The sequence below is a fragment of the Camelus ferus genome, chromosome 16 (assembly GCF_009834535.1).
Source record: "Camelus ferus isolate YT-003-E chromosome 16, BCGSAC_Cfer_1.0, whole genome shotgun sequence".
NCBI classification, from domain to species: domain Eukaryota; kingdom Metazoa; phylum Chordata; class Mammalia; order Artiodactyla; family Camelidae; genus Camelus; species Camelus ferus.
Window position 1 is genome coordinate 46,250,158 of NC_045711.1, and position 27,951 is coordinate 46,278,108.

A 27,951-nucleotide genomic window follows, 5' to 3' on the forward strand; every position below is an offset into this window, starting at 1 on the left:
TGGGTACATCTAGATTTAGGCAAAAGGAACCCAAGGGGAAAAAAATATGTTTCTACCAACCTGCCCGCAAGGCCTCCAGCTCCCATCAGCACAGACCTGCCTTGGGAATGGGGAGATTCCTGGGTGGGGCAGTTTGCTCAGAGGAAGGTGTAAAAACATGCTGAGCTTCCAGCTCTGTCCTCTGTTAGCATATCCACAAATCAGATGGCCAGATGGCCGGGTTGCAACACAGTTGAGGCTGGGACAGCTTGCTTTGGTCTCATTCCAGGCCTAAGGGCACACCCTACACCAGTAGATTAGATGAGACTCCTGAAGTCATTCCAGCAACAAATATTTATTGAGAAACTTCTTCAGATCCAGGCCTGTGCTAGGTGCTGGGGATACCAGGGGAGCAAGCCTACTCTGGTCCTTATTCTCTTGGAGCTGACAGTCTGATGGGAAGCAGATATTCATCAATCATCTGCGAGAAGGACAGGGTGCTCCAGAGATGTGTAATGGGAGGTCTCAATGTCAGGTGGGAGGGGGTGTTGTGGGTATAAAAAATTTCCTTTCAGAAGTGACATATGAGCTGAGCCCTGAACTCCTTTTAGATAAGAGCTGAGCCCTGAACTCAGAGACAGGCCCTGGATGAGTTGGGAAGAAGCTACAGCAAGTGCAAAGGGCCTGTGGTGGCACATTGGAAAGTCTGAAATAAAGCCAGTGTGGTTTGAGCACATGTGTGAGGGGGGGAGGAATGCAAGAAGTAACCATGGACACGAGGCAGGCAGAGACTAAATCGCCCCGTTCTCTTTCATGTGACATTGGCAAAGACTTGAAGGGACTGGAGTGGCAGATTTCAAGACTCTGAAAGCTGTTTCACAGAAGGAGGGTGCCTTAGAAGCCGAATGAGAGGAAATACCCCAGCAAGTGAGATGTGAGTCAGACAGCAAGGCCGTGCTGGCCCAGAGGGAACCCTGGGGGATGACTTTCTCTACTTCCCGTGTTGTAGGTGTCGGCCAGGTGGCAGAAGTGGTGTTTGCTCATTCACTTCCCTATCCTGTTCCCTCTGTCACATTACTCCCCATTCTTGCTGCTAAATGGACAGCTCAGTCAGGGTGAGTCTGTTACATGAAGATGGGGCTGGGACAGGGGAAGGCAGGGAGGGAAATGTTACCCAAAAACCAGGGTTCTCCTCTTGGTGGGTGTCGAGCTAAAAGACAAAACCAAGCCAAAGAGCAGGAGAAGGAAGAATTTATTATTTGCAGCAAGTAAGAACACCAGGGATTTCCCCCAAAGCAGTGTCTCTCTGACCAGCAAAACTGGGGAAGTCTTAAGCTAAAGGTGTATGCATATTCATGAAGGGGCCTGAGCAGAGGAGAATTCAGCACAGAATGGAGCAAAGATTGACAGAGTCTAAGCTTTAGTGGACTGAAATCAGGAGGTTCAGAAAAGGTTTTCAACATCATCATCCCTCAGGTTCCACCAGTCTGAGGTCTCAGCGTGTAGCTTCCATCCTCCACCTGGGTGGGGGCCTTAGTTCCTGCAGAAGAACTCAAAGATTTGTATCAGATTGTTAGGTACTTCCCTTGAGGAAGAGCTAGTTCTGTTTCACTGCTGAACAATTGTTTCTTGACTGCTTTTCCTTTGTTCCTGCCCTTAAAATCATTCATTACTGAAAACTGTTCAAGGGCAAGCCTTGTGGCCAGGCTTAGATCCCAAAATGGCTTAGGCCAAAAATGATGAGAAAGCCATGCCTGGTTCTCTTTCTTCAGGGACCGTCTACCTATTTGCTTACAGAAAGCGGCAAGGGTGAGGAGGGTGTTTTGGTGTGTCTGGGCTGCTCAGGGAAGGGGGGAAAGAGAGGGGGAAAGCCAGCAGCAGCCAAGACCAGGAGTAGGGTCAGGGAAGGAGAGTGGCCAGGACAGGGCATCTCTGGGGCCCCACCCCTGGATTCTGAGTCTCTTCTCTTTCCTGGAGGCACCTCTGGTCCCAGCTGCCTTACCTGCTGAAGGACGGGACGGGATGGCCCTGGCAGTCACAGGTAGGGTACATCTGGTTGTTCTCTGACATCCTTTTGGGAAGACCTGTTTCCTTGTCTGGGGTTTCTTTCTAAATTATAACTCCTTGAGGGTAGGGTCTACATCTTGTTCAATGTCATATATCCCATTGTCTAATGCAGTTAGTATTTGTTGAATGAATGAAAGCACAGACCCATGAATACTGAATTGTAGTAATGATCTGAAGAGCAGAGACCGTCCATAGCTACGGATGGATGGGACCCAGCTCTGAAGATCTGAGCCTTGATCTACATTACTGCCAGAATTCTTCTAAGGACCGGGGTTTGTGGGTAGGGCAGCCTATTTGCAGCCTCTTCGGATCAAAGGGCAACTCAAAATGCAGAAACTTTTTAAATTAAAAAAAAATTTGTTTTATTTTTGGGGGAGTAATCATTTAATGTATTTATTTATTTTAATGGCGGTACAGGGGATTCAACTCAGGACCTCACACCTGCTAAACATGTGTTCTACCACTGAGCTGTACCCTCCTCCCGCCAAGCTTCAGAAACTTTTAAGACAGGTCATGTGATGTTCTGGTTAAGAATGGAGCTCTAGTGGGGAGGGTATAGCTCAAGTGGTAGAGTGTAAGCTTAGCCTGCTCCAGGTTCTGGGTTCAATCCCCAGTACCTCCATTTAAAAAACAATTAAATAAATAAAACTAATTACCTCCCTTGCCAAAAAAAAAAAAAAAAAAAAAAAAAAGAATGGAGCTCCGTAGCTGACTGCCTAGGTTCAAGTCCTACTTTTGCCACTTCCTAGCTGTGTGACATACCACTCTGTGCCTCATTTTTCTCATCTGTAAAATGGGGGAACAAATGGATCATAGGCTTGATGTGGGAATGAAGAAAGCTGACAACACTGCTTGGCACACAGTAAGTGCTCCATCAATGTTAGTGATTGTTGTCCAGGATGGAGATGAGAGACATGGAAAGGGATTTATTCTTTCCCCCAGGACAACACCTTAGACCCAAAGCGCCTACCACGGATCTGGCAGAGCTGCCTGAATAGGGTCACCCCTGGTGGCCTCTTCTGCTCAGTCCACCTGCATCAGTCGCCAGATCACCAAGGGCCCTCTGCCTTCTGCAGACGGAGAAGTGCCGACTGTACAACTGGGCTGACCGCCACTTGCTCCACGGCGTCATTGGGCAAGGCGCTTTCCTAATGTCCGCAAGCTTCTGCTTTCTTATTCGTTTTTTTTCCCTTTAATGGATGCACTGGAGATTGAACCTTGTGCATGCCAAGCACTCGCTCTACCACTGAGCTGTACCCTCCACCCTTGCTTTCATATGTGTAAAAATGGAAATACTAAAACCATCTGCCAGGGTTGCTGTGGGGATTAGGTGCCCTGCACCCAGAAGGGCCGGAATGCAATTGCCTCTCCAGTTATCTGCCCCTCCCTCTGGCCCAGGCCCCTCCCAGGCTCTACCACTGAGACCTGGGGCAGGAGTTACATCCTCTCTGTGAAGATCAGCTGGAGAGTTCCATCCCTGGCAGCCTGCATCAGGCTTCACCAGGGACTCCTGTCCCTGTCACCTCAGATGACTCCTGTCCCTGCAAGCTCTCTACCAGATGGACTGACCTGAGTCCTAAGGCGAACCCCATAGGAGCGGAGTAAGTCCTGCGGTCCGAGGATACCGGGTGGAGGCCTCAAACTGCTAGGGATGGGGATGGGGCAATGTGGGACGTGGGATTCCCATTCCATTTCTGTCCTTATCTTTAGACACAAGCTCATCATCCTACTTGCTTACTCACAGGCACAAAAAGGGGGAAAGTTGAAAGGGAGATAGGTTGGTATCCTGAAAATTTTAGTGCAGGGAGAACCAGGAGTTTCCACATTTATTCCACGAAGGTGCTTTGCATGGAATCCCCGTGAGCTGTGGGGTTCTCAGCACTGGAAGGCAGAGTCTGCAGGAGGAACTCACTGGTCGGGTGGGGGGAGGCTACAGAAAGTTCTCTGTCCATCCCACCCCGAGCCCCAGCAGTGAATCTGGAAACAAGGTTAAAAGGGCTGCTAACCACATCAAAGGGATTTAAATCTGGTGCCTCCTGAGAGCTTGTGACCCTGGACAAATCATTTGATCTCAATTTCCCTGTTGTAAAATGGTAATAATACCACACTGACCAGTTGGTGTGAAAATTTAATGAGGGAACATAAATGGAGCACTACTGTTGAGTGAGGTGAACACAGCAGGGAACTTGTTTTATCCAACAACCAACATCTAAGGCCAACTGTGTGCCAGGGTCTATAGGCTAGGGACAAGGGGGACACTGATAAAGAAGACAAGCATGATCTCCGCCCTCACATTGCCCACAGAAGTGGGATGGCAGACACTGAATGAAAGGGATGGTGTGGGGTGATGATTAAGGCAAACAGCTTGGAAGCCCAGCTCTACCATTCACCGGTGGGGTGACTCTGCACTAGCTCAGCTCTTTGCTTTGATTTCCCAAAAGTAAACTAAGCCACGCACCCACTTCACAGAGTGGTGAGGATTACGCGAATTGACACATGGAAAAATGTTACCTGGCAACTGGGTTTTCCTCTTGGTGAGTGTCAAACGGCACAACCAAGCCCAAAGAGTGGGAGAAGAAAGGATTTGTTACTCGTAGCAGCAAAGGAGAACACCAGGCATCTTTCCCAAAGCAGTGTAGTGTCTCTCCCATCAGCAAATCTGGGGAAGTTTTAAGGTAAGGGTGCATGCATTCTCTTGAAAAGGCTTGGGCTGGTGTATGCATATTCATAAAGGGGCTTGAGCAGAGGAGGATTCAACATAGAATTGGCGCAAAGGTCCACAGAGTTCAAGCTTTAGTCCATTGAAGTCAGAAAAGATCATCCTCATCATCATTCCATCCTCCACCTGGGTGGGGGGACTTAATTCCTGCAGAACTCAGATTCGAGACAGATTGCTATGTATATCCCTTGAGGAGGAACTAGGGCTCTGTTATATCGCTGAACTATTTTTTCTTGACTGCTTTTCCTTGGTTCCTGCATTCCCTCGCTTTCCTTGAGATCATTAATTATAACTGAGACCTGTTCAGGGACAGCATTGTGGCACGGCTTAGACCACAAAATGGTTTAGGCCAAAAATGGCCTCTCTTATGTCAAGAAAGTCATTCCTGATTCTCTTTCTCTGGGGACCCCCCTATCCTATCTGCTTACATTTACAGCCCCTACAGCTGTAAGCACACAGGTGATCAGTATAGTAAAAGGAGCGGCAGGATGTGTAACAGGGCAAGAGATGATGTTCAGGCTGAGCCTGCCCAGCAGTTGGGGTGGACATAGTCCCAAGGAGGAAAGGGCCTGGTGCAGGAGAGCAGAAAGAAAGAGTGAGGAGTGAAGAGAGGGGTGTGACTGAAGCAGAACCAGCAAACCAGTTTAAGAAGTTAGGGCATAGGGAGTTACTGGCAAGGATTTTTAAGGATCAGGTTTGCAACTTTAAAACATTCATTCCCCTTTGTATCTATGGAAACATGGCACACGTTTGTCCATTCATTAATATACCCCTTGCCCCTGGCACAGAGATTAGGGTACTCCCTGGCAGACCCTCGCTCCCTCTCTGTTTTCCAGCCCCACTGGCTTCCAGATCTCTTAGGGCCTTTGCGTTTGGTGGCTCTCTTCCAGGAGTGAAGCCAGGGGAGATTAGGGAGCACTGAAGTTAGACCCAGGCCTGGGGGTACCCACCTCCTCCCCATCCACACAGCCCCTCTGTGACCCCAGAGTCAAGTGTGCCTCTTTTGATTTCGGCAAATAATTTCTCCTGCTGTAAACACTCAACTGTAAATGCGGCGATATAGTACAGTGCCTGGTTGGTAGTATGTTCTCAGTCAATACAAGTTTCTTTCCTCTTAAAACAATCTTCTTACCATCGGGGTGGGAGGACATTAAGAGTGGGGTGGGTGTGGCTAGGAACGATTCAGGGAGGAGAAAGTAGGCTTTTAATTTTCTTGCAAAGGGACAAAGAGTTTGGTCCCCAACTCAGTGTTTACGGGGTAGGCGCGTGAGAGGGTGCCTTTCCCGGCAATCCCCTGTACTCTGTAACCCGGGTAAGGGTTCCAAGTAGATGGACGCAATGACTCCGCCTGGAGGGCAGAGGGCACCTAGCTACGCGCACGTGGGAGAGGAACTGCTTTTCTTGGGCTGGATCGACTGATGCCTACCTCCGGGCTTAGGAACGCAGAACGGAATGAGGTGGGGAAGTGGGGGATACATTTCTGCAAATCTCAGGGATCAGAGCTCCCGAGGCTGCGGTGGAGAAAGTCCACAGCCCGGGCACCTCTAGGTGTATGGGCGGGACTTACGTAGAGTCCCGCAGCCGCGCTCATGAGGGTCCCCCCCACCTAAGCGCATCTGAAGGGATGCACTCCGTCTCCACCCTTCTAACCTTTCCTCCTGTGCCGATTCCCACCTTCGCTGGCTTTCGGGGATCCTCCGGGGCAGCCGAGAGGCGTGGCCCGCCGGCGGCCCGCCCCTTTGATGTCCTCCGGCACCGCTGTGATTGGACAGCCGCTTATGACGTGCGGGGACTGCGGTGGGCCCGGGTGCTGCGGCAGCCGCAGCGCCGGCCGCGGCTCCGGCTCTGGCTCCCGGGTATTTAAAGGGGACGCAGCGGCGGCCTGGGGGGGATGGGGGGCAGGTGGAGAGGACGGCCCAGACGCACATCATCCAGGGCCCCTTGGGACTGGAGTGACTCGTGAGCAGGAGCCCAGAAAGCCGGGGGTGGATAAGACATCGCGTCCCCTCCAATCCTCGTAAGCACCCCTTGCTCCATCCCGCTTCCAAATACTCAGCCAGCCCCTTTCCCCACTCTTTACACATCAAACTCTGCCGGGACAGACCTTTGCCGCCGCCGTTCCCCACGTGAGTCCTGGGATCCCCGAGGTAGGGGAGGTCTGGGGTCCTAGTGTGGGGTGGGGGCTGCATGGAGTCTGAGAGCACTCCTTCATGCGTCTATCAGTGTGGGAGTCCCTGTAGCGGAGTAATTTGTCCCCCTTTTACGCCAGGAATCGGGTGTCCGGGTATCGCTCCGTCCCGGACTTGGTCAAGGCGAAGGAATCTGGGCTCACTTGCTCCCTGCCACCCACGAGTCCCCCCTGGCTCCCGAGCTGCGCGCCCCACCTTCCCTCCGCCCCGCACTGGAGCGAAGCACCCGCCAGCTGGGGGTGTGCCAGAGTGCCTGCTTTCCAGCCACCTCTAAAAATATCTCTCCCCCCCACTCCACCAGCAGCTGCCACCTCTTTGCCCATTGAGGATCCCCTCGCAGTTTGTCCACCCAGGCAGGACAAGCCCAGAGGTGGCTCCCGGTCCCAGCTTCCTCACTGGCACCAGGGCTTCACTGGCACCAGGGCTTCAGTCAGGGCCCAAGGGATTCCCCAGGGCAATAGGGTAAGTTCTGGCTGCAGTTTTCCCAAGAGGCAGCAGAGACCCCTGTGCTCCTGATTCTGATGCTGTGTGACCTCCCAGGATATTAGTTTGACCTCTCTGAGCCTCTGTATTACCTATTTACTGCTGGTGGTGGTGAGGAAGGAAGAGATCATGGTAAAGTTGGGAGTGCTGTCTGGAGAGGGAGAGAATTTCAGTCTAGTGGTGGAATCTGATTTCTAGTGATTGATACAAAGAAACCTGGTCTTGGGCAGAGGACTTGTTACTGTAGGTCTTTGCTCCCCTGCCCCTCATCCCTAACTCGCACATTTTCTGGGGAAAACTGTCCTCAAACTGTCCTGTGGACTCCACCCATCAAGAGGGGAATTTCAAACTTAGGGCCTATGCAAAAGACAGGACTGTTTCCCTTCCCTATCCCCAGGGGCCCTCCCACTCCATCCCCATAGATGTAATACAACAGCATTGTGTAAAAGGTGCCGGGTGTGGGGCTGGGAGAGGCAGTCACTGCTTAGGTGGCACTGAAATCTGGGCCCCCTGCCCACACGATGAAACCCTTCTCTCCTCTCTGCTCTAGCCTGGGAGAAGCTCAGAGGTCTTGTCCCCTTTTCCTCTGAGGGACTCTTTCTGGTGTCCACAAAAGGATTTGATCACTCAGGACAAAGCTGCCAGAGGTGAGTAATGTCACAGAAGCCAGACTCCAGTGGAACCTAGGGTCTCTCTGACTACTGTGGGGTAGTGTCAAAGTCTGGCTTTCTCAGTTTCGAAGAGAAACCCAGAATGCCTGGTTTTCTGCTCTGGGGATTAAAAGAAACAAGGACAACTCACCAAACAATAAATGTTTAACTGATTTCCCTAAATACTGTTAGTAGATGCAAAAAATAAAAAAATCACTGTGTTTTGCTATGAGAAGTTTCATGATTAAAAACCAGTAGACTATTCTACCAAATTTTTAAAAAGAAAAGAGAAAGAACCAAGGGTGAAGCAGTGAAAGTTGACCTCTGGATGGTTCCTGGAGACCCTCTTTTATCTTTGTATCTGCCCTGCACGTGTCTATCCATATTTGCTTTTACAAGGGGAGTGGCATCCCCTGACCTTTTCTCTTTGGACTCACCTGGCCCTGAGGGGACAGTGTGGTAACAGCCAGGATTATGGAAGGCTGAAACTCCTTCCAGATGGGGCCTGGGGACAGCCCTCCCACCTCTCTTCTCCCAAATATGCCCTTCCTTCACCTCATTCACTTCCTTCCTCTTCCCTCCCATCTTCTTGACCTGTGTCTCCCCTCCCTCCCTCCATCTTTTTGCCCACTGCCCCATTCAGCTTTGACCACTGCTCTCAATTCCTAGATTACAAGTTCTTAAGAAAAAGGCTGAGACCCACATCCCATCTCTAGTGAAAGGGTTTAATGCATGTGTGGTTAGGGAGTGGGGAGGGATGGGGTACCTCAAAACAGAGGGTGGCAGAGCCCCTCCCTCTGACTGCTGCCCTGCTCCTGGGATGTCCTAGTCTCTGGTTGAGGGCAACAGCTTCTTGCTGTCCTGGGATGGTATAGGGAAAGTGTCACCTTGGTAAAGTCAGAAGGGTACCCAGTGTCACCCACTGTCACCACCAGGGGGCAGCAGACAGACAGACCTTTGCTCCTTTCCCTGTCTCGGTCTCCAGGCTCTCAAGTAACTTTCCAGGTCTGTCCCAGATGCAACTAGTTGCTCATTTAACCCCACGGTGGAGGGGAGGCACTGGGAGTTGTCGGTCTGTAGCTGCACTGGTGAAGCCACCACAAAGCCAAACCCTGTCCCCAAAGCCACACAGCAAAGTCCCACAGAAATGTCAACCTGTTCCTGACTGACTGCCAGCCTCTGAAAGCACCAGGGAGGCTGTCCCAGACCAGCTGTGGTGCCCACGGGTCCCTGCTGCCCACTTGCTTTGGACTCTGGCAGAAACCCCAGTGCCGTACGCCTTGTCATCTGCCCCTTCCCTTTTGAGGGCAGAGGGCAAGCAAGGCTGTGGCCAGGTGTTCACACCAGGCTCTGCCCCATGGAAACAGCATGGCCTTGGGCAAGTTATTTAAGCTCTGAGCTCTTCTCATCTGCTGGATTCATGAGACTGTTATGAACTGTGAGAGAATGAATGAGTGAAGGTGATTTGTAAACTATGATGTACCATTCACAAGAAAGGGGCAATGACCATACTGGAGTAAAAAGTATTGGTCTCAGACTCAGAGATCTGGTTTTGAGATCTGTCTCTGCCACATACAGTGGGTGACCTTTGGGCAAGTTGGTTAACCTTTCTGGGTCTCCAATAATATCATCTGTAACCTCTAGCATCATGGGGGATTGCTTTTATTTTTTATTCCCTTTGTTTTTATTTATTTATTTTTATGAGTTTTTTTTGGGGGGTGGGTGGGCGATTAGGTTTATTGATTGACTGATTGATGGAGGTACTGAGGATTGAACCCAGGACCTTGTGCATGCTAAGCACATGCTCTACCACTGAGCTACACCCCCGCCTCCCATGGGGGATTTTTAAGAGGATGCTTAACAAGGGCTTTGTGATCCCTAAGTGCTACGCCTATTTGAGGCACTGTTTTTACTGAGTCCTGGGAGAGGATCTTGGATAGGACCAAATGGGCATTAGTGGTGGAAACAATCAGCTGACTGGGCACCCTCAAATGGACCTTTTGTGGTTGTCAGGAGCTCTGGAGGACGGCTGAAGGCCAACAGTCCCTACAGGTGGTGCCCAGGGTGATGTACTGACAATGAACGGGTGTTTTCCAGTTGCTGGCCTCCGATGCCTGTCTAGGGTAAGTGGGTCCCTCCAGGGGTCTCTTAGGATGAGGCCTCAACCCCCATGTTCCCATCATGGGGTGGGAGGAGCCCTATCCGGCCCCTTTTAGGCCTGCCTCACCTCTCCTGGGCCTCCACTAATCCCTGGAAGCTTCCATCCCAGGGGTAGGGCCCTGCTGCTTTATATCCTCAACTCCAGGGATCCTGGGCCACTGAGACTCCCAGATAGATGTTGGTAAGACCAGAGGGTGACTCTAGGGATGATGCTGAAGGGACAGTTCTATTAGAGAGACAGACAGCCAGGTTCAAATCTCAGCTTTGAAATTAGGAAAGGAGCTCAGACTTGTTTCACAGGGTGTGCCAGGCCATAAACATCACAGGAGAGGGGGTTAGGAAGAAACTAGAAAGAGGAGTGGTTCCAGCACAACTAATTGGGGTGGGAGGCTGGGAGGGAGAAAGGCGGTGCAGTGGCTACTCTGCAGCTATACATAATCCGCTCACCGCCGCTCTGTCACATAAAGCTGCTGGCAAGCAAAGGTGGCAGGGACAGGCTGCAGAGGGCCTCTGCTCTTCTCATTTGCTTGCCTTTGTGCTGCACACTTCTCCTGTTGTCCCCCATCCTCTTCCTTGTCAACAGGACTAGCCCGGGGTCTCCACTTCCTGGGGCTCCCCACCCCCACTCCCCACCCTACTCTTCCTGTCCCATCCAGCTCCATGCTCCCTCCCCCAGCGTGACTTCCTCCTAGTTCCCTTCCTCTCCACTCCTGCCTCCGTACCCCCAGCCATGTCCCCACTACCTGCTCCCTCCTCTGCCTTTTCAGCCACTGCTGCTCTCTTTCCCTTACCTGTCTCCCAGGTATGTCGCGGCCTGGCTCGGGAGGCTCCTCCTTCCCCAAGCCCCACCGCTTCTGCTGCTGCCCACTTGCTTCGGACTCTGGCAGAAACCCCACCCGCTGACAAGTTCCTCCCAGGGAATTGGCAAGTGATTAGTGATGAGTTGTTAGCACAGGGCCCTAAAACTCCCTGCAGAAGCTGTGTCCCCTGCCTAGGGCCATCTGGCTGGAAGCAGCTCCCAGAGAGCCTGCCCGGGTCTTGTGTGGTCATTCCGCCTACCTGGTTCTTCCAGGAGCTAAAATCCAGTTCTCTGATCAGCGCAGAAGCCCAGGCACTTAACTCTCTAGACCTGGCCCTTAGCTTCTATCCAGGCCTGAGGACCTGGCACTGATTGTCCACATGCCTGGGATGGTGCCAACAAGTCCTCCTGGGAGCCTGGCTCCTATATTGCCCACCATGGTCCCACAAACTCTCGGCTCTGCATGGCCGAGAAAGGGGAATGAGGAGGCTGCTCCAGTTGGGTAAATGGGTGGTTTCCCTTGACTGTTAGGGAAGAAGGGAGTAGAGAGTCCCCTCCGTTTATCCATAAGAACAAGTGGAGTCACTGGAAGAGCCCGGAATGGTCTAGGGACCCCCAAAGGAGTTACCCCTTGGAAGCTGTTCTTCCCTCTCTCAAGTTGTTAAGCCCCCATGGCCCCCGATGAGAGTAGCAGAAATAACTGGGCTCAGGAGGGGGAAGGTCCCCTGAGGGTAAATCCCAGGGCAGTTAACCAAGAGGTGCCAAGCGGGTGGGCAGGGAAGGCTGGGAGTGGGGACGGCGACGTTGCTTACCCAGCTTAACCAGCTTCGGGTCCTCCTCAGGTCTTGGATGTGCCAGCGCCTCTGGCTGTGGCCCGCTAACCAGCCTCTCCCGGGCCGGCTCCCGCCGCGCCCCCTCTCGCTTGCTCCCTCCTCCTCCTCCTGCTCCTCTCTCCCCCGCTCCCAGGACAGCGGGATGGCCGCGCAGAGCGCGCCGCGCTTCCTGCTGACCTTCGACTTTGACGAGACCATCGTGGACGAGAACAGCGACGACTCGATCGTGCGCGCTGCGCCAGGCCAGCGGCTGCCGGAGAGCCTGCGAGCCACCTACCGCGAGGGCTTCTACAACGAGTACATGCAGCGCGTCTTCCAGTACCTGGGCGAGCAGGGCGTGCGGCCGCGGGACCTGCGCGCCATCTACGAGGCCATCCCCCTGTCGCCGGGCATGGGCGAGCTGCTGCAGTTTGTGGCCAAGCAGGGCGCCTGCTTCGAGGTTATTCTTATCTCAGACGCCAACACCTTCGGCGTGGAGAGCGCGCTGCGCGCCGCCGGCCACCACGGCCTGTTTCGCCGCATCTTCAGCAACCCGTCGGGGCCCGATGCGCGGGGGCTGCTGACGCTGCGGCCCTTCCACACGCACAGCTGTGCGCGCTGCCCCGCCAACATGTGCAAGCACAAGGTGCTCAGCGACTACCTGCGCGAGCGGGCCCGCGACGGCGTGCACTTCGAGCGCCTGTTCTATGTGGGCGACGGCGCCAACGACTTCTGCCCCACGGGGCTGCTGGCGGGCGGAGATGTGGCCTTCCCGCGCCGCGGCTACCCCATGCACCGCCTTATCCAGGAGGCGCAGAAGGCCGAGCCCAGCTCCTTCCGCGCCGCCGTGGTGCCCTGGGAAACGGCCATTGACGTGCGCCTCCATCTGCAACAGGTGCTGAAGACGTGCTGAGGACGCGGCCTGCAGGGGCTCCCGGGCGGGGAAGGGGGGCGAGGGGGCTGGGGATCCGGAAAGACAAACCTAGTTTTATTATTCCCTTTCCCTTTCGCTTTGGTATGTCCCTCCGGGAATTTCCGGAATTCCGGGCTCGTCCCTTTGGGGGCTGGGGGAGGGAGTCCAGAGCCGTCCCCATCTATGCAGTTAACCCAGCTCAGCTTCCTCCCCTACTTCCACTGCAATAACGTTCTGGAGTCTGGCGCCACTGGGGTGGTGAGCATACCTGGGCAGGCAGCAGTGTTTCCAAAACCCCTGTCCTCCGAAATGGGAGGAAGGGGGTCCGCTGGCAGATGAGAGAAGGAACATCTCCCACTGCCTTAACTGCTGCCTTAGGTTGCATGACCTCCCTCCCCCAGTTTTCTGTCAAGCGGATCCAGGTCCCAAAATTCCCGCAGTTGCACCGGACTTCCGCGGAGAGAGACGGCTTTCTCAGACAACGATCCCAGGCCTAGATCTTGCTTCACCTACCACGACCCCACACTACACACCTTTTCTTCTTGCCTCCCTTCTCCTGACCATCCCGCCAGCATCCCCACAGGAAAAAAAGCCAGAGGGAACAGTCGCCTCCTCGTGGTGGGACGAGGTAGCACACTGTCCTGCTCGGGTCCAGCCAGCCAGGGACCTCGCAGCTCGCGCAACAGTGTCTCCTCGCACCCCAGCCTCGTCTATGCAGCAAGAGACCAGGGACTTAACCAAAGTCGCCCCGTCGGCTGGGCCCTCTGAGCCCCTCTCCTCCCGTATGGAACAGAAAGCCATGATGTTTTAAAGCAGAGCCAGCGAAACCCAAGCCCCTCCTCCCTCTCTGGTATTTCAGAGCTATAAAGGAGGTGAAGGGGAAGAGGTGCCTGAGATATCTCGCGCCGCAGTCTGAGGGATGAAAGATGAGAGTGAAGTGCTCTCTGCTCTCAGAGCCCCATGTAAGTGAGTGAGTTAGAGTCTCCACTCTTGGAGTAGTGCCCAGCTTGGAGAACCAAGACAACACAACACAAGCAACAGGCAAAAGAACAGTGCAGCCCATGGTCGTAGGGCAGGGGTCTAGGGTAGAGGGCTCAAAAAGCACCGAGGAGAAGGGAGAGATACGGCCGCGGGGGCCAAGCAGAGGGGACTCAATAATTAGCGGGAGCCTTAGCCAAGCTAAGGGTGTCTTTCATTCCCTCTGACTCCCAGCCCTGCCGGGCAATCATAAGGTCAGAGTTTTATTCAAAGTTGGCACTTGCAGCTGGAAACCCTATCCTGCATGGTGCAGGGCTCCTCTGGATAAGATCACCAAGCTTCTTGGCTTCTGGTTCTTTCCTGTCTGCAGCAGGCCCTGGGTATCTCCTCTCTCCTCAGGACCCCTTCCCACTGCAATGGAGGGGGCAGGGGCAGACACAGCTCATAGCCTAGGAGGTGCTCAGGCCTACTCCAGCCTTGGCCGTGGAGCTGGCTTTGGTGTGGGGCTCAGGAGGCTCAAGGGAGTGCCTGGGTCAGCATCCCAGAGCACTCAGGCCGTCAGCAGCTGGGTGCCACATAGTTCCCAGGGAAGAATCCAGACCCCTCTGAGCTGACGCCCTCACACCAGCCATCAGAGTAGCGGCGGGTGATGCAGATAATGGTGCCTTCAGAGAAAGAGAGTTGGTTGTCCTTCTGGCGGGTGTATGGGTATAGTGTCACCACTGCAGGGCGGGAGGAGAGGGTGCCATGAGATGTGCTGCCTGCCCCATCATGGTGATGCAGGGGCCCACACTAGGGAGTAACTAGGAGGGTGGGGCAGGAGATACCTTCTCCAAAGTCCCCGGGACTCCTCCCCATCTGAGGTGTTCAGTATCAGGCCAGCTGCTTCTCTTTGTTGGGGGAAATAATAAGTTCACTTTTGCAGATGGAGGGGAAGCTGTTTCTGGGCTAGCGGACTGGGGTGGGGGCGGCGGGACACTGACCCCAGGATCGGGTGCCCTTCAGCCCCAGGAGTCAAGTACCTTTCTCCAAGTATGTATCAGGGACCCAGCTTGGCTCCTCGGGCCCAAAGCCTGGTGGGGGCGGAGGTGGCAGACCCAAGTCATCTACATCCAGGGGCGGCGGAGGGGGCAGATCCAGGGGCAGAGGCAGTTCCGGGTCTGGGAGGGGAAGCAGAAGGGCTGCAAGCATGACACAGGCAACCCCCTCCACTCACCCCAAGAACCTTCACTGTTCAAAGGCAGGGCCCCAGGATCTACCCATTCTACATAACCTGCCTCCTGCCCTCATTCATCCTGGTCCTCCCACAATGCCTCTAGCAAGTAGTAGGTGCTCAGTAAATACTGAGCAACATAAACAGTGTAGGGTGGTCATACAGCTTGGTGAGCCTTGGGCAAGTCACTTAATTTAACCTCTCAGCCTCAGCTTCTTCTGTTAAATGGGAGCGTGAAATTCCTCTTAGGGTTAAGTTTAAGTGAGAAAATGGATGCTAAACTTCACCCCGGCGCCTGCTGTAAAGCAGGCGCTAAATTATGTTCGTTCGCTTCCTCCACGGCTTTCTCATGACTTCTACCTGGGACAAAGCATTCACTGAGGTAGGCTCGACTGGACCCAGGTGAGGTGGGGAGGAGTTTCAAGAGGGGAGAAAACGACCCCAAAGTTGAGCTAGGAGGAGAGGGAGGGGCTGCTTACCTGGCGGAGGCAGGGACAGTTCCTCCAGCGGAGGGGGCGGCAGGAAGACCTCGGCGGCAGCAGGTGGAGGCGGTGGAGGTGGGGGTACTGCCTGCCCCTTGGTCGTGGAGACCCCACTGACACCTTCGGCGCTGCTGCAGACCAGAGAAAAGGGGGCTCGGCTAGGTTGGGGGTCACCTTCCCTGGCTCAGCGCCCCAACTGGCTCCGCCCGTTCAATCCCAAGCCCCGCCCCTGTGATCTTGAGTCCTCTCTACCTCCGTAGTCACGGTGAAAACCGGCAGGAGGCCCCTCTACAACCCTACCCACCCCCCCACCGCCCCCCAGCTTGGACCTGGGGGCTCACCCAGCCGAGGCCAGGGAGGAGATAGAGGACGCGGCGGAGAGTTTGTCGTCGGGCACCACCGGGAGCTCTGGGATCCGGGGTGCTCTCCTGGGGGTGGAGAGGAGGGATGTAGTCAAGGGGGAAGGAAGGCTTCCGGCGAGCTGGGGCTGGCGCCGAGGGGAGGTGGCAGCTGGCGGAGGAGGAAGTTTGGCGCTCGGCTTGAAGCGAGGATGGGGGCGTAGAGTTTTGGGATGGAGCGGGGCAGATTACGATAGCGGTGAGACCTCACCCCAGGGTGGCCGAGGAAGGTGTGGCAGGCGCCTTGATGCTCTTTCGAGACAGGGTCCCGGTCCGCGACAGCTGGGTGCTCAGATCCTGCCAGAGAAACAGGGGGTGGGGCTGACATCCATGGGGCCCCCGGTAGCCCCCCTCATCCCGGAGAGCAAGTGGGGGCAGGGCGAACTAGAACTCGAAGGGAGAGGGCGGACGGGCACAGCAAGTTCTCACTTCCACTTCCCAGGCCCCCTCTCCCACCCCACCCCCTCTTGCTTTCCTGCGCCCTGGGCCTCAAGTCTGCCCCAGGCCCAGACAGACACGGTCTGATGGCCACTTCCTCTGCTTTGGCTCAGCGACTGAGCCTCACCTCCTGCCAAAGCACACTCAGCTCCCAGCTCGGTGGTCCCTAACTGAGAAACCTCAACCCCAGCGCAGGACTGAGGAGGTAGAGGTGGACTTAGAAACGTCCCACCTGTCATCTTCACAGGCCTGTGGAACTAGTTTTGGGGGAGCTGCGGCCAGAGAGAAGCAGAACACGTAGCGTGTGCAAGGACCATGTGCAAACCCCCGCGAGCGAGAGAGCACCTCTGTTACCGACAGGGTTTCCCCAGGAGTGGGTGGCGGGGAGTGATGTCCTCTGCTGTACTTCACTAGGGACAGGACAGAAGGGACATGAGCTGAAGCATAAAGAATATAATTTGGACAATAGGAAGAACTCACTGATGAGGAGGGCTGGTGACTGAAGGAGGGAGTGCACTTCCTCTCTCTGGGGGGGATGGTACATTAGGATATGAAAGGGTCATTTAGATACAGGGGAGCTTCTAATCTAATCTGGAACGATGGGGTGTGGGGACCAGGGATGGACAAAATGGGATTAGGGGTATGTGCACTGTCTCTTCTCTCAGAAGGCTGTGAAGGAAATGCCAGTCATCCACCATGTCTCCCTTTGAGTGGCTGCATCCTCACCCCTTCCCACCCAACAGCAGCTCTGGGGTGACTGTTCAGTGCAGTGACCTCAAACCTCCAGACAGAGGAAGTTGCTGTTCTCATGCAGCTGCGGAGCCATTCTCATGCACACCCTGACACCCTCCCTCCCCTTCTCCCCCTCACGCCCTCACAGCTGGCACCCACAGTGGGGAGGGGTGGGTGTGCCCACATGTCACTCTCAGCAGATCATGTGAGTACAGAGTAAAGATCGGTTATGAAGCGGGGTGGGTCATGAAGAATTTTTAAGGAAGAGCGGGGTCAGGGAGGGGAGGCCCCTTCCTGGAAGGAGGCCTTGGGGAAGAGGGGAGCCTCTTAGGGTGATGGCTTCAGGGAGTGAGGAAGGAAAGGGGCTGCAGGTTGGGATAAGAACATGGCTGTGGACGAGAATTGGGTGCCTAGAGAAAAGGGAGCCACAAGGCAGAAGCTGGGGGCTGTGGAGAAAGAGGAGGGGCCGCTGTCTTTACCTTGATCCCATGGCCGATGTCATCCAGGCAGCCAAAGTTGAGGGGTCTCCGGTAGTAGGGTGTGAGCGGAGGGAGGCTGGTGGGGGCGATGATTTTCTGGCTGGGGGGCAGCCGCTTGACAGTGGCTAAGGTGCCAATCTCCCTTCGGGCCACCTTCTCCATATGCATGTTCACCATCTGCATGACAGGGTTAGAGGTGACAGTGGGGCAGCCTCTGCACAGCGCAGCCCCTTAAGACCTTGGGGTGAGGAGAGGGACTGGGGGAGGCAGTGAAGTCCAGAGAAGGAGTGAGGGGAGTTTTGTCCCCAAGGCCACACAGGGAGAAGAGGTTGCCAGGGGAGGATGGAGCCACTTTGGAGCAACTTCCTGGTGGAAGAGAACAGGGGTTATTATTAGCTGAGCAGGAACCAGAGGAAAAGAGAAAACTCAGCATCCCTGGGGATGCTGGGAGGAGACTGGGCTGGCTCAAGAGCAGAGGGGAATAACGTAGAGGTGGCTGAGAATTGTGGCTGGATCGGCTCTCCCTTTGGGGGCACAATATATAGGGCACAATATATGAGTGAATTAACTTCCTCTTGGAATGTACTGTGCAGAAACTTACAAGCGCTGAGAGCGTGGGAACTCCAGTCTGCTGGGGTGAAAGGAAAAGACACACCCACAGTGAACATGTGGGTGATGCACAAGCCAGGCCGACGCGTAACTGAATCTGTGCGTGTGGTTTGTGGGGTAATTCCTTGGCCAAGGATCCAGGAAGGAAGGAGGAGGGTGTGTACACTAGATGGGTGGGGGGCGCTGTGCTGTAGTGGCAATGCTCCCAGGGCTGAGGATGACCTTGCCGAGCAAGCACTCTGGGTCTGGGATACTTACTAGGTCACTGCCTGTGTTTACATGGGAACAGGGTCCCTTTGCCTCCTTGCTGTCCTATGTAGCCGCTGTGATGAGCAGAGCCTACTGTGTTGGGTAGAATTCAGAGAAAGAAGAGTTCTGCCCTCCGAGGGTTCCTCGTCCGATGGGGCAGCCAGGCCCACCACGGAGACATAACCACAGAGACAAGGAGGCTCCAAAAGCTTGGGGAGTGCCAACTTTCTGTGATAGAGCTTGAGCATACTGACAGGGAGGAAGGTGGGAAAGGACTTTTGCTGGAGAAGATGTCCTGGGTGGGGCTGAATGCGAATTGGGGGCTGATGGAAGCAGCCTTCCCACAGCTCTTACCTGGCCCAGCGTGCTCACCCGTGCTTCCACCTGCCGCAGGGCGGCCGCCTGAAGGTCCAACATGCGCAGAGTGTGTCCAGCCAGGTTGCCCACCTGGTAGGCCACGCTGGCTAGGGCCTGGGTGGTGAAGGCCATGGTCTCCTCCAGTGCCTTCCGCTTGTCTGTGGCCTGAAATACACGGAGCCCAGGCCTGAGGCCAGCATGTCCCACTGTCTGGATGGGATGGGCTAGGGTATGGAGAAGTTGGGGACCAAATTAGCAGAAAGCAGCAACCCTTAGATGTTTGAGGTGGTTTCTGTAAGGATGAGGTTGTAGAAAGAGGGACCCAGGGGGCATCAGGAAAGTGAATCTGCAGCCCTGGGGACTGGGTGCAAGGGGAGGAAAAGATACACGTCTCAAATAGTCAAGCTGACAATTTAGCTCTACCATGGTCCTGAGGAGTTTCTGCTGGGGTAAAAAGTGACCAGTAGAAAGGAATGAGGAAGTCAGTGCTGGCTGGAGAAAATATTCTCAGACTTGAAAATCAAACATCCCAGACCTTCTAAGCAGAATCTCCCGGGAGCGAGGCCAAAGAATCTGTGCCTCTAAAAGCTCCCCAGGTGACTCCTGTGCTCCTTGCTTAGCTCCAGGCTACAAGTCGGTGTTTGGGAACCAACAATCTGGTCCATTTTATAGATAAGAAACTGAGGCCCAGGAGGAGTGACTTCATTCATTCCTTCCCTCCAATAGCTTCCCAACACACTAAGAATAAACTAAACTTCCAACCATGGCCTATCTAGAGCCCCACGAGGCTGGCTCCAGCTTTCCTCACCACCTTCCTCCCCTCCCACTCTCCCTCTCACTCGCGCCCCTCAAGCCACATTGGCCATTGTGTCTCTATTCCTGATCAAGCTAAGATTGTTTCTACCTCAGGGCCTTTGCACTTGCTGTACTTCTTTCTAGACTCCTTAAATCTCAGCTCTTCTCAACCGTTGCTCACCACCCTAAGATTTCCCCCAGTCTACTGTATTGACCCACTATCAGATTTACTCTGTTCTTTTTTCTTCATAGCACTTAACACTATCAGAAATTGTTTATCTATGTACTTTATTACCTATTTCCCCACCCACACACACGCACTCACGCGGACATGAAAATGTAAATGCTGTGAGGGCAATGAGCTTGTCTGTTATCCTGTATCCTAGCCTGGGGTAGTGCCCAACACACAGGCAGTACTTAATAAATATGCCTTCATGAGTTAATTAGCGGATTGAATGCAAGCAAACCCAAACACTTGCTGGGTATCTTCCTACCGCATGCCAGGCACTGTGCCAGGCACTGGTCAGGGCCACACTTCCAGTCAGTGGTAGCGGGGTGGGCAGGGAGTGGCTGAAGACAGAGAGGCTTTTTTTTTTTTTTTTTTTTCAGTCCCAAATCAGACCTTGGGGGCTGGCACAAAACTTCTCCGGTCATTTGGTTCCCCAGGCTGCTTCCTCCTCTCAGGGTGGGACATGGAGTTGCTGTGCTCTGGTCTGTGCTTTCTCCAGGGGAAGGAGGCCAATCCACAGGGCAAGGCTGGGGAGAGGCCAGTGGACTGACTGACAAGGCTGCACACTGGGGTCTCCTTACTAAGGACCCTGAGGGGATCCTCAGGGCCTGTAGCCTGAGCCAGGCTGGAGCCAATGGGCAGATGGAGAACCTCGTGGCAGCCCCTCCAGTACTTCTCCCCTGGGGTACTCCTCCCAGCCTTTCTGTTCCAACAGTTGGAAAGAGCTGCTCATTTACATCCAATTTACATCAGCATATGTAACCAAGTGCCTTGAAAAGTTAAAGAAACCAACCCAGGAGGTTAAAACCAGAAAGGATAGCAGGTCTTATACTAGTTTAAGACCTTCCTTTCATAGGTGAGGCCCAGAAGGGAGCAGCGACTACTCTTTTGGTCTCCACCCAGATTTCTGAACTGGCCTCTTCTGTACTGTCCCCTCCCTGGACTGGCATGTGGAATTCATCATTGGGTTTTTCCTGTCAGTCCAAACAGGAAAAATGTCTGCTTGGGCCCAGCTCTGGGAGGCCAGAGCCTGGATGCCTGCTGACCCCTGGCTTTGGTCTTGACCTGAAGTCAGGTCTGGCGGGACAACGGTCAGGCATCCATCTTCATGGCTGACTGCTTATTCATCATGCAAATTACCCTGTCTGTAAACTCGATGGACCCTGACCGAGAACACTGCCGTTGACCCCAGCCTGCCCTCCCCCATTCCCCATAGGTTTCCTGACACCTGGTTGAGGGGGGGAGGGAGGTCGTGGGAACTAGGCCTTGTTTAATGCCAGTTCTGAGAAGTCATCCAAACCCTTCCTAGGCATTTGCTCCCCAGACAAAGATCCTCAGAGAAGCCAGGAAAGGTAACTGGTTGTGTGGTCTGGTAGTTGGTGTGCTCCATGAAGGAAGCAGACGTCTGGGGATTTCGACTTGGATCAGGGCTTCAGATGCTCTGGGTGTTTTTGCAAGGGCTGCTAGAACTGACTTTTAATATCTATATGTGTCTTTCAACCTTCTGATGAATGATGATGATGATGGTGGTGGTGGTAACAGCTGCCGTTTGTCCTGCCCTAAGGCACAGGCACCAGGCTAAATGTTTTAATACATCATTACCTTTAACCCCTGTGACCACTGTAAAGGAAGGGATAAAAATCAGAGGGACAACTTGCCACAGGTCCAGGAGTTGTCAATCGGACTCAGGTCTTTGTCACCCCCCAAATCCTGTGTGCACACTGCGTGTGTGTAAATGAGAACCCATCAGGAAGTGCTTCGAGATATGCAGAAGTTACTGAAGGCATGGGAAGGGTGACCTCCATCCTAGCCCATGAGAGCGTGCCTTTCAGCGCTTGGAGAATGGAGCTGGTTTACCAGCTCATCTGCAAATATCTCGCATTAATCACTCAGCATCTACACCCCGAGTAGCATTTTCAACTAGAGGTGTCGGGGTGAGCTCTGGAGTCAGAGTTAACTTTCATGCCCCACTAACTTGGAGACTTCAGGAAAGTGAGTTAACCTTTCTGAACTCAGCCTCCTGGTTGTGAAGAGGGAGTGGTTCTCACCTCACAGACCGGGCTGAGGACTGAAGGAGGCAGTGAGGGCAAGTAAAGGTGCAGAGCATCTGGCTTTTTTTTTTTTTTTTTTACTTAAAAAAATGTTTAATACAGTTTTTAAAGTTTACTTTCCATTTACAGGGTGCAGAGCGTCTTAACTGTTGTTACCATTGACTCTCTTTAATCTGCCATTTTCCCATAAGCCCTTGCTCCTTTTATTTATTTATTTATTTTTCAACACTCCTGCTGAGCTGGGAGGTCCCAGTGCAAATAAACTCTCTTAAAATCATGCAGCATGTCAGGGAGGGGAAGGCAGAGAGGAGAGGGCTTTGCTTCAGAAGTCAGGAGGCCTGGGCTGATGTCACCTCTACCGTAGCTGACCTGTGTGACCTTGACAAGTTGACAAGTCACTTTGCCTCCCTGAATTGCTGTTTTTTCATCTATAAAATAGGAATAATGATACTCTTCTCACAAGGTGGTTATGAGGGTTCATGAAGTAACAGAGGTGCTCGATTATTGTCAAGTTTCCTTTGCCCCTTTTCCATTCATCCAGGCATCTACTTGTGGCCCTGGGACACCCCCACAATTTAGAGAACTGTTCTAAAATGCCACCATGCTTGTCTTTTGCTGGTAGCCTGCTCCCAGCAGTCATATTGTCCATGCCTCTGCCTCTGTCTCTGCCTCTGAGTCAGACCCCGTCTCATTAACCCAGCCTAGTCTGATATCTCCCTGCTCTCCTCAGATACCAGGGAAAGAACTTTCCCTGTGCATCTGAAGTTCACGGCAATGTTTGGGAAGTTCCTCTGAAGTCTCACCTAGTGCCAGCCTGAACGTGGAATGATGGTACCAACCTGTGTATGAGGATAAGTCTTTGGGCCTCTGGACTGAACAAGAGAAGGGAGACGAACCAAGGGTGAGGCCTGTAGCAGGATGCCTGCCTGGGCATCTCTGAGGCTCTGGGAGAGAGACGGGGTACCTTGGGGGCTTGGGGAGCCTTAAAGTTTGGGGGACCTGGATGAAGCCAACCTGGGGTGGGAGGATATCTCAACCAAGGCCCAGACCAAGCACCTGTCAGGATGGGCTCCGGGCCCCTGGAGCGGCCGGGGTGCTGGGGACGCGCCCGCTGCGCCTACCTGCACGTAGTTGTCCTCGCAGTAGTCGGCCACTCGCAGCAGGGCGCTGTGGTTGCCCCGCAGAGCCTCCCGGCCCGTGGGGATCTCAAACTCCTGCAGCTGCTGCAGCTCCGCCATCGCCCCCCGGCCTCTGACTGGGTCCCCGGGGAGCCTGCTGGTTTGGCGCCTCACCCTGCCCTTGATTGGTCGCTCCGCTTCCCTCCCTCTCACTGCTTTTGGTTTCCTCTGCGTGAGAGTCCCAAGCCCGCTTGCGAGGGGCAGGCATGCTCTATCCGGGACAAGAGGAAGTTAGCCCCCACTCTCTGGGCCTGTGCCTGTCTGCCCCCTGCCCAGACGAAGGGGGAAGCCAGGGGCCCCTTTTGGGGGCCCAGCCCCCCAATCCCTCCCAGCAGAGGAAGCCAAGGTCGGGGCGGCTGTGATGGCTCCCTGGGCCTGGAGAGGAAACCGCGGTGGGGGCTGGGATGGGAGACTGAGGAGGAAGGGGGCTGGCCTGCTCTGGGGGGTGGAGATGGATTTTCCACTCATGGAAGGGGAGGAAAGGGCAGAGGGTGGGGGCTTCCTTGGGAAGCTTGGGGATGAGTCACCAAGAGACAGGGGACTGGAGGGTGGAGAGGATATGGAGACCGGTCATGTCAGGAGGCTGGAGGGTGGCAGTGCAGCAACAATGGCAAACAGCTGATGTGGCAGCGAGGGGAATCAGGCTGGACATCGGGACGATACAACCAGAGGTCCCCTGAGAAGTGTTATCAATTCTCTGAAGGGTTACCTGTGATGAAGATCTGGCACACACGCTCTGTGCCTGCTGGAGGCAGGACAGGATGAAATTGACCAAGTGTAGCGTGAGGGACTCAGATTAGACAACAGGAAGGACGTGGCTTTCAGAAGCAACGGGTTTAAATTCCAGATTAACTGGTCGGTCTTAGGAGGCAGTGGTGGACAGAGCGCTGAGTCAGCCTCGGGAGGTATGTTCTCCATTTCCTACATTCACGGGGGAATTGGACTCGATGACCTCCAGGGTCCTGTCCTGATCTTAAATTCTTAGAGCTCACAGTGAGTGGGACTTGGATCCTGGAGAAGCACTTAGGATGGGCTCTGGGCTTCCCCCCCCTCCCACTGGGGTGTCTGTCATTGTAGAGGAAGAAAAAAAGGAGGCTCCCTTGCTGACCACAAGTGGTCCCTTAATATCTGCTCCTCGAGGGCGTCCCTTGTCATTGGACAGGCGTCAGTCTGAGCAGGAGCTCAGTGACTGGTAAATGGCATAGCCTTTGGGTGGACCTGGGAGGAGAACGAGAGAGAGATCAGGATATGGGCTCAGGGATGGCTGAGAGAGACCCACAAGCAGGGCTTAGAGGAAGTAATGGAAGCAAAAGAGCCTGGACACAGGTGTTAGAGATGGCCCTGGCCCCATGTGCTGGCTGGCAGAGCAGCCCAAGTGAGTCCATTTTTATTGAATAAGTGAGTGAGGATTGAGCTGGGAGAACCTGCTGAGGGGTTCCAATGGGGGTCACAAAGGCTTCTCAGGTGAGGGAAATGCGGAGCTGGTCTAGGACTTGCCTCATGGGGAAGAAGAGCCTCAGAGCAGACTCAGGGGTAGAGGAGGAGAGGGCCTGGCTGAGAAGATGGAAGAGGGAGGGGAGCACATAGGTCTGGAGGGTGAGAACTGGGGAAATGGGCTCTAGGCCAGAGAGGTCACTGAGGAAGTGGGGCTGGGACCAGGGGCAGGGTGCCTGCAGTGGCTGGCAATCTTGGAGGCTCAGGCCACTGGATGAGCTTAGAACCTTGAGCCTATGATCAGCTTAAGCATCAGAGATTTGGGCTTCCAGACCATCTGCTTTATCCAAAGATTTTCAGCTCATGAGGAGCTAGGAGGCTCAAACTCCATCTTGTCTGCATCGGGGACAAGTGACTTGAAGTGCACGCTCTTCCTTGGCAGGTGAGAGGGGCTGAAGTTGCACTGGGCTGGGATCTAGTATTAGCATTATTGAGGTTAGGCACCAGGGAGGCCTTCCTGATAACCCTGTAGTGATGGTGATGATGATGATGATAAATGTATTAAGTGCTCATTATGTGCCAGGCAGTGTATGAAAATACTTTATATGTATTATTTTCTTAGTCCTCACTTAATCACATAAGGTAGGGACCATTATTAAACCCATTTTGCAGATGGGGAAACTAAGGCTTAAGTAGGATGAGCGGCTTGCCTAAGGAAACAGCAGAGTGGGGATCAGAGTTGGAGTCTGGCAGACTCTTCTCTTAACCACTAGGGTATTCTCTACCCTGACAGGACCTGGAGTTTCCTGAAAACTTGTATCTGTATCATTAGATGGAATAATAACTTTGCTTCCCAAATCTTCCTCCCGTCTCTCCCTTCTCCAGGCTCTGATTCCTGTTTCCTCCATAGACAGGTCCTTATCCAAGGGCAAAGATTGTGCCTCCCCCATCAGACTGGGAATGTCCTCTCCTCCTGAGCCTAGATTCATGATGGGGAGTGGGTGGGGAGGATGCAGTGAATATATGGTGAGCGATGAGGGGCCTGAACTGAGGGGCACAGCAGGGAAGGGGGTAGAAGTTGAGGTGTGGAGAGGGCAGAGGAGGGAGCCGGAGGAGCCCAGGGGATTTGCCATCCTGGCTATGGAATCCTTTCCAGGACCAGGTCTCTCCAGGGCAGGATGGCCCAGGAGCTCAGTGAGAAGGAGATCTTGAAGATGGAGGTGGAGCAGCTGAAGAAGGAAGTGAAGAACCCTCGAGCTCTGGTGAGCCTCCTCTTCCCTTCCCTGCTCCCTCTTCTGCATCCCTTCCTGGTCCTCATGGAGCCGGGATGCGAAGGAGGAAGTGATGGACCGCAGGGTGGTGGGACTTCTCCAGGGCAGTAGAAAGAGCAGGAGGTGCCTCTGGAACAAGCTGAGTGTGGAAGGAGGCTGAGCTGACCCTACGGAGGTGTGAAGGAGAGAGCCTCGGAGCCGGGAGGGCTCAATGTGTCCAGCCCTGTCTCTTGGCTGGGCCTGGCCAAACAGGTCAGAGTTAGGCTTTGTGGTTCTGGTCAAGGAACTCACATCAGTCTCACATTGCCCGTCCCTTTCATCTTTCTCCCACCATCCTCCAACCCCACCCAGCCCAGAAGTTGGTTTTCTTAGGACTGACCCAATCACGAACCCTGAGCAACAGACAAGGGCTAGAACCATATCTGCTTTCTTGCAGATTTCCAAAACGGGAAAGGAAATCAAGGATTACGTGGAGGCGGAAGCAGGAAACGACCCTCTTCTCAAAGGCATCCCTGAGGACAAGAATCCCTTCAAGGAGAAAGGCGGTTGTATGATTAGCTGATGACGCTGACGCCTCTCATCCCGAATGCTTGCCCCTCTCAGCCCCGTTCCTCACCCAGGCCCCAGGACCCTGGGATGCCCAGGGAACCAGTGGATGTTCACCTTCTTAGTCCCAGAATGAGTAAAGATGCCTGGCTGCAGACATTGTGAATCCATTCCCTGGTCCCGCTTTGAACTCTTTCCTCCCATTACCTCCGCCACCCACTGGGTCACAGCTGACCCCACTTGGAAACACTCCAGGAGAGCTTCTCTGGTTCAGTGTTGGCATCGTGTAGGGTCTGAAAAGACTGCAATTCCCTGAGAACCTAGAGGCCAGTCCTTTGGAAAGAGTTGCTCCTCCCTAGAACCCCTCCCTCTCCTCCCTCCACTCTCTTCCCAGGAATTAGCATTCCCATTCTGAGTAGTTGGGTTGAGGACTGGAGTTGGGGAGTCCTCTTTCCCCACCTCATGTGAGAGTCCTCCTGGTCATTTAGATCACCCCAGATGGCCTGATGACAAAAAGAATTTGTAAAGTCATGATGTCATGATTTCTTTAATATTACTGAGTGTCTGTTGCATGCTGGGCTGGGATAGAAGAGTGAGCAGAACTCACGTGGCTCCTATTTTCATGGAATTTGGCAGAGAAACATGAGGCAGAGTTTGCAATTAAATCAGGAAGTGCCACTGTGGGGAAAGGGACATCCAGGGTGGTGGAGGAACACATGGCAGCCAGACATTCACTGCAATGAACAAGGTCAAAGTGAACTATTGCAGGCCACTGCTGGGGGCAGAGCAGGGAGCAGGGACAGACCCCGTAAAACCTGGGACTGGAGAGGAAGGTGGGGTCAAGTCTTAAAGGACCTTGCTATGAGCTCAGGTAAGAACTTCCTCTTTCACCCTCATTACACTAGGAAGCCTGTGAAGGTATTTTAGCAGCAGAAGGTCAGGCTTTGATGAACACAAGGGAGGCTGGATCCTGCTAAGGGAACAATGATGGAAAAGACTAACTCTTGGGAATTTTTAGCAAGATTACTGTCTAAAGGAGCCACAAATGGACCTGCTGATAGAGAGGCGGGGTTGGAGATGATCAGAAGGGTCTTGTTGGCAATATCAAACAACCTGATCTGCTGGGAATGAGCTGGTAATGTTTGCGTTTGAATTGGTTTTTGACAAGAATGAAAGGGGAAAGTGTGGAGGCAGAGAGACAGTGAAGGAGGTGATTGTGAGATCCAAGGAGAGGGAGATTAGGGCAGTGGCTGTAAGTCTACAGGGGGAGGTGGGGTGAAGAGTTCTTTGGGAAATCAAGTTTTCAGATCTTGACATCTCATTGAGTGATGGGGAGGGTCAGGGAGTGTTCGAGGATGGAGGCCAAGTTTCTGGCTTGGTTCGGGGAAGAGAGAGGATTGAAAGCAAGTATCTGAAAACAAACCTAATAACCAAATACACTGATCTGACCCGGAGCTGCAAACTCAGCCCCTCTCCAGTGGGTCCCAGTCCCAGGGCATGGCCTGGGCCACTGGTCAGAACCCAGGATCTCCCAGAGACTGTCCACTCCTTTCCCAATTCCACTGTAACCCCACTTCACCATTCTGCAGTGTCAAATAAACTCAGCCACCCCAATACATTCCGCTCAAGAGAAGGGAAAGAAGAGGAATGAGGAGAAAACATTTAAATATGATACTTCTGATTATTTTAAATGGGGAGGTGTAAATACTCCATATGTTTCCAGCAGTAAGAAAGGAAAAAC

At 53.7% G+C, this 27,951-nt stretch overlaps 3 protein-coding genes and 2 long non-coding RNA genes across 12 annotated transcripts; 3 read left to right on the forward strand and 2 right to left on the reverse strand.

The window, feature by feature from the left end:
* Positions 1-1,220: 1,220 nt before the first annotated feature.
* Positions 1,221-6,575, reverse strand: LOC116656839. The gene is made up of 2 exons (XR_004311831.1): positions 4,558-6,575; positions 1,221-1,519 (listed from the first exon to the last, which is right to left on the reverse strand). It is a non-coding gene; the product is annotated as an uncharacterized LOC116656839 (long non-coding RNA).
* Positions 6,011-21,138, forward strand: LOC116656840. Its single transcript, XR_004311832.1, has 3 exons — positions 6,011-6,090; positions 6,212-6,222; positions 21,129-21,138. It is a non-coding gene; the product is annotated as an uncharacterized LOC116656840 (long non-coding RNA).
* PHOSPHO1 (phosphoethanolamine/phosphocholine phosphatase 1) lies at positions 6,612-13,654 on the forward strand. Of its 6 annotated transcripts, none has more exons than XM_032457808.1 (5): positions 6,612-6,891; positions 7,988-8,084; positions 10,101-10,210; positions 11,050-11,171; positions 11,889-13,654. In XM_032457808.1, the coding sequence occupies exons 3-5, from the start codon at positions 10,166-10,168 to the stop codon at positions 12,769-12,771; spliced, it is 1,050 nt and encodes a 349-aa protein (XP_032313699.1). In that variant the 5' UTR covers positions 6,612-6,891; positions 7,988-8,084; positions 10,101-10,165; the 3' UTR covers positions 12,772-13,654. The 6 variants fall into 6 exon arrangements, with proteins under 6 accessions (XP_032313699.1, XP_032313700.1, XP_032313703.1 ...); XM_032457809.1 differs by having other exon boundaries at positions 6,612-6,782; XM_032457810.1 differs by lacking the exon at positions 6,612-6,891 and adding an exon at positions 7,401-7,416.
* On the reverse strand, positions 13,952-23,329 carry ABI3 (ABI family member 3). The gene is made up of 8 exons (XM_032457813.1): positions 22,903-23,329; positions 18,704-18,871; positions 17,492-17,668; positions 16,054-16,139; positions 15,786-15,872; positions 15,442-15,575; positions 14,772-14,909; positions 13,952-14,471 (listed from the first exon to the last, which is right to left on the reverse strand). The coding sequence occupies exons 1-8, from the start codon at positions 23,017-23,019 to the stop codon at positions 14,308-14,310; spliced, it is 1,071 nt and encodes a 356-aa protein (XP_032313704.1). The 5' UTR covers positions 23,020-23,329; the 3' UTR covers positions 13,952-14,307.
* A 135-nt stretch (positions 23,330-23,464) lies between these two features.
* On the forward strand, positions 23,465-26,380 carry GNGT2 (G protein subunit gamma transducin 2). Of its 3 annotated transcripts, XM_032457814.1 has the most exons (4): positions 23,466-23,864; positions 24,746-24,835; positions 25,550-25,655; positions 26,101-26,380. In XM_032457814.1, the coding sequence occupies exons 3-4, from the start codon at positions 25,572-25,574 to the stop codon at positions 26,224-26,226; spliced, it is 210 nt and encodes a 69-aa protein (XP_032313705.1). In that variant the 5' UTR covers positions 23,466-23,864; positions 24,746-24,835; positions 25,550-25,571; the 3' UTR covers positions 26,227-26,380. The 3 variants fall into 3 exon arrangements, with proteins under 3 accessions (XP_014422610.1, XP_032313705.1, XP_032313706.1); XM_014567124.2 differs by having other exon boundaries at positions 23,465-24,835; XM_032457815.1 differs by lacking the exon at positions 24,746-24,835.
* Positions 26,381-27,951: the final 1,571 nt, after the last annotated feature.